This window comes from Anopheles cruzii, chromosome 2, assembly GCF_943734635.1.
Source record: "Anopheles cruzii chromosome 2, idAnoCruzAS_RS32_06, whole genome shotgun sequence".
NCBI classification, from domain to species: domain Eukaryota; kingdom Metazoa; phylum Arthropoda; class Insecta; order Diptera; family Culicidae; genus Anopheles; species Anopheles cruzii.
Window position 1 is genome coordinate 49707391 of NC_069144.1, and position 8155 is coordinate 49715545.

At 49.3% G+C, this 8155-nt stretch overlaps 1 protein-coding gene across 1 annotated transcript; it reads left to right on the forward strand.

Annotated features, from left to right (window-relative positions):
• The first annotated feature begins 1845 nt into the window (after positions 1–1845).
• Positions 1846–7537, forward strand: LOC128266889 (uncharacterized). Its single transcript, XM_053003678.1, has 3 exons — positions 1846–1881; positions 6166–6414; positions 6707–7537. The coding sequence occupies exons 1-3, from the start codon at positions 1846–1848 to the stop codon at positions 7535–7537; spliced, it is 1116 nt and encodes a 371-aa protein (XP_052859638.1).
• The last annotated feature ends 618 nt before the right edge of the window (positions 7538–8155 follow it).

Genomic DNA, 8155 nt, shown 5'->3' on the forward strand with positions numbered 1-8155 from the left:
CTTTCGATGCAAATGTCAATCCTGCTACAATCTGGATAAATTGTATCTCGTCATCGAAATAAATCGTTCTTCCACCGTAAAACGCTTGTATTAATGAAAGATTAAAGCTATCAATCCGCCATGATCCTTTCTTCCCAGTGCGAGCAGGATTGTCATTCTGAACGCTTGATTCATAATTTATGCAATGGCCGCGTGCTCATCAATCATATCGAAATTTGGTACACATGACTTATCACCGATGGTCGTCTTTTTCTTCTGCACAAAGCTATCGTTTGGGTTGCGAAAGTTCATTGACCATTGGCCACAAATCAGACAGACGGCCATAGAATGTTCGGTCGACATTTTGCCAGCTTCGAACGATCTTCAGAATGTTTGCCAATCGGTTGGCGTTCGCTGTTCTTCGCGCCTGAGAGCGATGCGTGAAATTCGATGCCATGCAAAAAGTATGAAAGCTGAAAACCGTGGCGATGTTGCCTTTCCATATTTTTCGTGCTTAACCACAGTGCTTAACATTTTGCCCAAGCCCATTTGGAAACTTTAAATCGCTTGATAAGATTGCTCTCCTCACAAAAACATGGTAATTAAATGAGCCTGATCCGGTACTCGCCTTAGCACAAATATGGGTCTGATTCGAACGCGTTCGATTCGCACAATCGTAGCAAGCCTAGTGGAACCGGACAACCGGGACACCCTACCGGGCAACATGCAAAGACAACATGCATATGTTGTACCATCAATTCTGCCTTATCAATTGTCCCAACCCAACGCAAAAGGCAAAGCGCAGGAACTTCAAATAGGCAATTTATTGCCAGCATGTAGCAATTATTCCTGACTACAACTGCGGCCATCTTCTCATCGACCCCATCGAGCCCCCCCTAGAGAGGTGCTCTAATTGAATGGCATCCCAAAAGGAAGGCTTGCGCTTCCTTACTATCTTTGTCGCGTCGCGGTAGAGAACAGCTGTTGGAGTAGTCCCCGTCCACCAAGGGGGCTACCCGGCGCCGGTTCCTTAAAAACTGCCCTCAGCTGGAAGTTAAAACCAACCGAAGAAGGCTTATCCGGGCTTCGGTGACACGGCGAAAGGTTAACCCGGCTCTGCTGCTAACGAGAACGTGCCGTGCGGTGGTAAGTGAAGCACCAATACGCGAAGAACAAGAACTTGGTATTGCAGAAACGGCCGCTGTAAGGAGGAGTGACGTGACAGAACAATCTTATGGTCGAGTTTCTTTCCCCGTGAAGAGGAGACCTCTTCACGTGCGTCGTTTGTGTTTTGCGTGTTTTGCGCGTTCCTGCTTCGCATTAGCGCGGAGGAATAGGACCGAAGGGGAGGGTCGCGAGGCAAGCTAAACAAGTCTGCAGCGCTAAAGCGAAGACGATGATGGCGATGACGATGATGATGATGGCCATATAAAAAGCTGTCACACGCGGGGATCGCCGGTTATTGTTTTCGTGGTCGCGGGAACGCGAGCTTCGATCGGCGTCTTACGTGACTTACGGGGTGCAAATTTGGTGTTTCTATTTTGTTTTTTGATACGTTGGGTTTTGAGTGCGCAAATTCGAATCGTTCGATTACCGGTGCTGTGCCGTCTCGGCCTGGGGAACTTTATTCCGCAGTGTAATAGTTCTTGAGCGGGGCGCTAGTTCATTGGCCTCGCTGGTGAAAAGTGACACTAGTGGACACCATTGCAAAGACTCCGAAAGGACTCGCCTCCATCAGCGAACAGGAGACGCCGCATTCGGAACAGTGATAAGCCTCCCCGGGCTTAATTAGCTTAAAAGCTTTACCTGATTTCCTGAGTTCCTGAAGTTTGTGGTGCCGAGCCGAAGCGAAGGAGTGTAGCAGCGATGGGACGGGCGATACACGTTGTGACCGTCATCTCGGTACGTTTGCCAGGACAAGCACGCGGAAATCGGAAAAGAAAACACCCTAATTTAGTTGTCGTTGATAAAGCGCCCACTGGCCGGATCCGGAGCGGGGTGACTTTGACTTTTGAGAAGCGCGTCTTTGGGATGGTTTTCGTCGTGCGTGCCGGAGGACAGCCGGTGGCCTTGAATCCAGGAAACTTCAAGGCACGCAACGAAATATTTCGATTTCGGCGTTGACAGAGGGAATAAATATTCTCGGCACGAACCGATCCCGTGATCTGACGCGGCGCCCTGGAACGTAATTGGAGTGTCGATGGGTTGATAAATATTCAGTATGGCTTGGCGTGTTTCGTGTCATTGTATTCCAGTTGAGAAGCGAGGCAAAAAATAATCCTTCGTATTAACCTTAGTTCTTTGCTTTTGCAATTATTAAAAGTTCTTGGGCGTTACTCAATATTAATGTACCGTATCTTCAAGTGTTCCTCTTGCTACGATAAAATGCACCCCATCGGTCCAACGAAGCCAACAAAAACCACCTAATTCCATTTTTTATCGCCTTCACGGTGCGGCATTTAATGACTTGGTATACGATATCGAATTTCATAAGCCGTAAGATATCCGGGCTGGACGAAGTCGATGAAACCGTCGGCTCAGACGGGGCCGATGCACATCTTACCGAATCTCCCAAAACAGGCCACGGCCACGGTTTCTGCACCGTTCTCGCCTGGGTCCTGATAACTTGCACTCAGTCGCTGCAAGTCGCTAACCTTTACCGAACATTCTTCAGCCAAAAAACTGAACCAAAAGTCCACCTTCCGGTGCCTTGGGAGTGGCCAACGTTTCCCAAAAGCGTTTGTTTGAAATGGGAAATAAAAAAGCGTATCCATTACCGTGAGCCGATTTGTTGGCTGTGTGGAGAGGTTTTATTTATCCACATTCTACACACACACACAGAACCTGAGACCGATCAACGATCCGGTCTAAATAGTTTCTAAATGTCACGGTGGCCAACCAGAGGCGAAACAGCAAATAAACACTTCGCGACCGACCAAAGATCCCAGAGAACAGGTTCGCTGCTCTGGACCAACGTCCAGAAATTCTTTGGCCGTTTTTGGTTCCTGATTCCTCTTCTTTGCGCGTGCCCACCCGATCGATGTGTGTGGTTATCTTTCGTTTTCCTATAAATTGTGGCACATTAGACGCAGCGGCACTCATTCCGCTGCCGGACACGTAGGAAAAATGCTAATTTTTCGTGCGCGGTCCAACCGGGCTCCGAGGACGAAAATGGTGTTAACGTGCGTAGGTTCAAGGCTATCACAGCGGGATAGCCTCTGGACCGGCAACTCGGGACGATCGCAACCTGTTCTCGCGCAGTCGGTCCCAAACTGGTGCGGAAATGGATGTCTTGCATGATGTCCTCACACCAGTTACGAACCAGTCCTCCAGAACGGGCCGCGCCCGTCTGGGAAGAAGTTCTGGAGATGGCTCATCTGCATTCTTACAGGAGCATCAGTTCAGTGAACTTGCGTGCGATGAGTTCCCTACCAACACCTAACATGAGATGGGCGTATGGCGTGACCGATGGTTTCTCGAATGGTTTTCGTATAGCTCAACTCACCCACGGTTCCCGAGAAATAGATATGCCTAGAACGATGCCGAGATGACTTCTCTATTGGTCACTTTTGTCCACCCGGAATTCCGACGGGCCATCCACGTCGATGAACTTTCGGTATTTACCGTCTCTTCAACTCCACGGACTCCACGGTAAACATCGTTGGAAATGATTATGTTGAGTCAAGTATTGGACTTTGAGCCTCACCATTCGCCGGTCCCTCAAATAAAAACCGAGGAAATTTGTCGGCCTCATATTTACCAAGAACTAATACCGGCGGGCCAGCGACCACCGGATGATACGGGCAATATTTTCTGCCAATAAACACGATGGGAGCAGTCAAACAAAATCAAGGCCACCGAGAGGATTAGGATGACGATAGCTTGCGATAATAATACCGGTCGAACGGGACTCGTGACTGGATCGGCTTCAAGCCGCTTCGGAAGGGCTCGTAATAATCCAAAACCTACCGACCGGTCCTCGGTCAGTCGGGGCGATACATCTTACGAAATGGTAAATAAAATGGACTCGTCTTGGCGCGGTGCCAAACGAGAATCGCATGAAATATTAATGAAGCATTAGTAGTAGGGCTGGGTAGCCCAAAATGAGAGATCAGTGAGTCAGCAGTGGGCGCAATAAATGATTGAGCCGAGTCCGGCATTGGGCCCCGAACCGGGAATACCCATCAACGGTGAATGGCCCATTACCCTACAACATCGTTAGCCGCCTGCCAGGAAGGCATCCTATTGAGCCTAAAGCGGTTCACTAATTCTTCCGACTATCAGTCCCCTTACCCCGATGACGTATTGCATGAGAAGAGCAGAATACTTAAGTTATGTTTTATTGGGCAACGGTGACTAACGGATTAGGAATGTGTTTAGAACAAACCTATACAAGATGTTACCAAGAATGGCTGTTAATCACACGAGGTCAGCGTGAGACTTTGAATGAGGCCACTCCATCCACTTTGAACAACACAGCGACCAACAACGTAGTTTAGAACGGCTTCGAGACGTTGTTTTGCTTTGGAATTGATCGTTAATTTTGAAAACATATTCGGTTGATGACGAATGGTTTCGTTATGTCCGCTGTATGTCTCACTATGTTCCAAACAAACGAGCGTGTTGTCTTCGAACGTAGGAAGTTATTCAGAGTCGTTTGGGTTACCCCAAAGCAATGTTCATCCACCAGCCATCAATCCGGATTATGGTAATTTCGAAGTATGACAAATTCGCCACCCTGATCGGCATCGGATCAGCAGACGCTTTTAAGGGTCCAGAGCATTAATTGGCCAATTATGCATTGTTGTCACGCCGCCAGCACGCACGTGTCGCACGGCGCATCGTGTTCGCTTTTCATGATGAAAGGAACGAAAGGTAAGAAAACCGAAAGCTCCTCGAGATGGGGATCGAGTTGCTCACTGTCACCCGTGCCAAGGCGAAATCCAGATCGCGAACCGCGATCGCTGCATTCAAATGCAGCTCGGTGCACCTGAATGGTGTCACATAAATCTTGCGAACCAGTCCCGGCCTAAATTGCCGCACGTACCGACGCGAGGTAATTCGGGAAGGTTTACGACACAAAAAAGGGAAAAGATTTCATTCATCCGTCGTATCAAAATGGCATCTTCGGAACGCCAGTTGAAGCCCATTGGTGAGCATTCTGGAATGAAAGACAAGTTACTAGTCGTCCTATTTGACAACAAACTAACCACAGCGCAACTCGAAATGGCATACTTGGATTGACCGTCTTGGTAGAACGGAGCCTTGGGGAGTTGAAACATCTTGTCGAAACGACCGACAAATCTCTCAGCAAGGTCGTCGAAAATACGATTGGTCGATAGAAAGAGTATTTGAAATTCAAAAACAGCTTCTCACATCATACCGCAGGCCATCGATCATTTTTATGTAATGGCATGATTTGTTACTGCCGCCTCATAGCGGAGTCTGTGTTGACTCATCCTTTCTCCAGTATGTTCTGTTGCTGGGTCCAACTGCAAGTGACACCATAAGGCCAAAAAAAGTAGAGCACGTTACAATGCGGAACGATATATAATTTTCAATGCCGAACGATACGGTTGATGTTTATCTCCCTGTTTTTTATGATTACTTACGTCCGTATCCGTTCGACCGCCAGATCAGGGGGCCACGGGGTGAGAAAAACGAAATGCGGCCATCGCTGCCAATGCCAAAGTTACAGCTACTGTTGCTGAATATCGTTAGCAGAAATGTGTGTGTTCTTGGGGTTTTTATTATGCTCCTAGCAGTAACTGCTGGCACCACTAGCCACGCCTGGCCACTGCCCAATTGCTGGCAATGGCTCAAAAAAGTATCGGAGCTGGGAAATAAAATCCACCACGCCAAAGTTACAACGCCAGTGTCGCCAGTAGGTATCTGATGGCGAGATAAGAATCGGTTTGAGCGAATTATTCCGTCCCACTTCAGCGAGGGGATTTTTTTTCCCATTCTGTCGTCTGTCGCCTGCTCCCGAAACTGTCACTTTCCTGTCCCCTTTTTATGGGATGTCAGCCCGGGGCGGGGCGTACGTCATCAACCCACAAAAAATCCCATTCCATGCTAATGCGGATCATTGTCTTTCGCATGGCGATGCTTGGCTGATTGAATTACAAATCGCTGATCAGAATTAACGTTCTCGCTGCACGCTACATTGTGTTTGGTTCTTCACAGCTGATGGCACCGTTACTGCTGGCGCGACGAATCCAGCTCGTCAACATTAGCCCGGAGGAGGCACAGCAGCACATCACCCAGCAGAGTCTGGACCTGAGCTACGCACCGAAGCTGGGCGAACATCCGTTGGGTTATGCGCGCAAATTGCAAGACCCGTCCGCTGCCACCTTCTACCACAACGGGCGCATCATCGAGCACCCGGAGGACTACGTCGAGGAGGAGTACGAAGCAAAACAGTTCCACGGCCAGGTAAGTCTCCACCACTCCATGGTTCCACAGGGACAACTTGTTGTTGTTAATGTGGACTAGCCCACGGAACGTAGACACACCGGGAGCCGTCTTAGTGTCTACGATCGGTGACGAAGATTGAGTGTCTGGCAAGTTGCAATGCGCCAGATTACTGGCCCCATGCCAGTAATCCGTTCCAAACAAGATTTGTTCCTGGGTCGGGTTTGGGTTACGGTTCGAATGAGGTGACCTCACTCGAGCAATGCTAATTTTGACCGAAATCCGTTTCCATTTCTTCCGCGTTCGCCCCCAGGATGGGCTTGGCAGGGCGATGTTTGGCTACAGTGACCACAACCAGGCCCGCTTGGAGGCTCGCAATGCGAACGGGGAGGTGCGCGGCTCGTACCAGTACATCAATCCGCTCGGCGAGGACGTAGTGGTGCATTACTGGTCCGACGGACTCGGGTTCCATCAGGTGGACAACCGTCAGGTGGAGCTTCCGCAGCCGGTCCAGGAAACGGACGAAGTGCGCGAAGCTCGTCTAGCCCACATGCGAGCCTGGGAGGAAGCGGCCAGCCTGGCGCGTGCGAATCCAGACGTGATGTCCGACGATGGGCCGTTCCCCGGTGTGCAGAGCAATGTGGTGGACGATGATGATGAGAGTGAAGTGATGCCGGCCCTTTCGAACCAACACCAAAGCCTCATCCGCTATCCGAGTCTACCGTACTCGGACCACATTTCTCCGGAGTTCGGCGATAGTGGCGCCATCGACGGTGCTCTCGGTGACGAGGCCGTCGTGGTGGAAGCCGTCCGAGCTTTAGCCAAACGGCAGAGTGATAGCGAGAATGACGTTGTGACAGGCGAACCGAAGGGATTCTTTTACAGCTTTGATTATCCCGTACAATTGGTGGCCGAAACGGCCGCCAAGCGAGCCCGAGATGCAAAGGAACAGAGTGGAGCTGAGGTGCCAAGTCCGCAGGCCTCGGTTGCAGTGGAAACCAAGCAGCCCAACGTACCGAAGACATCGTTGCCGGCGACTGACGAAAGAGTTTCACTGAAGGCCGTTCTGAGCGGCGAAACGCTTGTCGACGCGGTGCACGATGCACAGGTCTCTCCCAAGCAGAGACTGGCCGCCAAGGCGTAAGTGGCTGGGACTTTACTTTCTTCAATCCAGTCGGAGATCGACGACTGAAATGAAATCGAGGAATGCTAACAAGTGCATAGCCAGCCGCAGAACAGCACAAGATCCCTGCCGCAAACGGTCCCAAAACGAGATCTCCTAATGAAACTCCACAAAACAGTACACCGGCAACATTCCAGTCCAACAGCCATGACCGAAAACAAGAAGCGTATGAAATAAATGGATGAAACATCAATCTCTGTTGGTTTAGTTCAGGAAGACATTCCGGTTTTATTTATTTTAACATATTTTCCCTCTCCTGTTTGTTCTTCTTTAACAAATTATGGACATTATACAAAAATGATCATGATAGACAATGATAGATGCATTTTTGCCACTAGCCAGCCAGTTGGTTTATATCACTGTCAATTAACAAAATGACCAAATTAACATTTCGTCAATGTTTTGATTTTCTTAATGCTGCTCCATTCAAATTATGCAAAAAGCCTGCAGAACTGCATTAGCAACGTTTCTAATGAACCACAAATTTGAAGTAGCGCATTTATCTTGCCCTCGTTCGCGTATTTTCGTCCCAAACTCAACAAAGGCCGCCGTCGTCGTCTTCCTACTCTCGCCATCGTT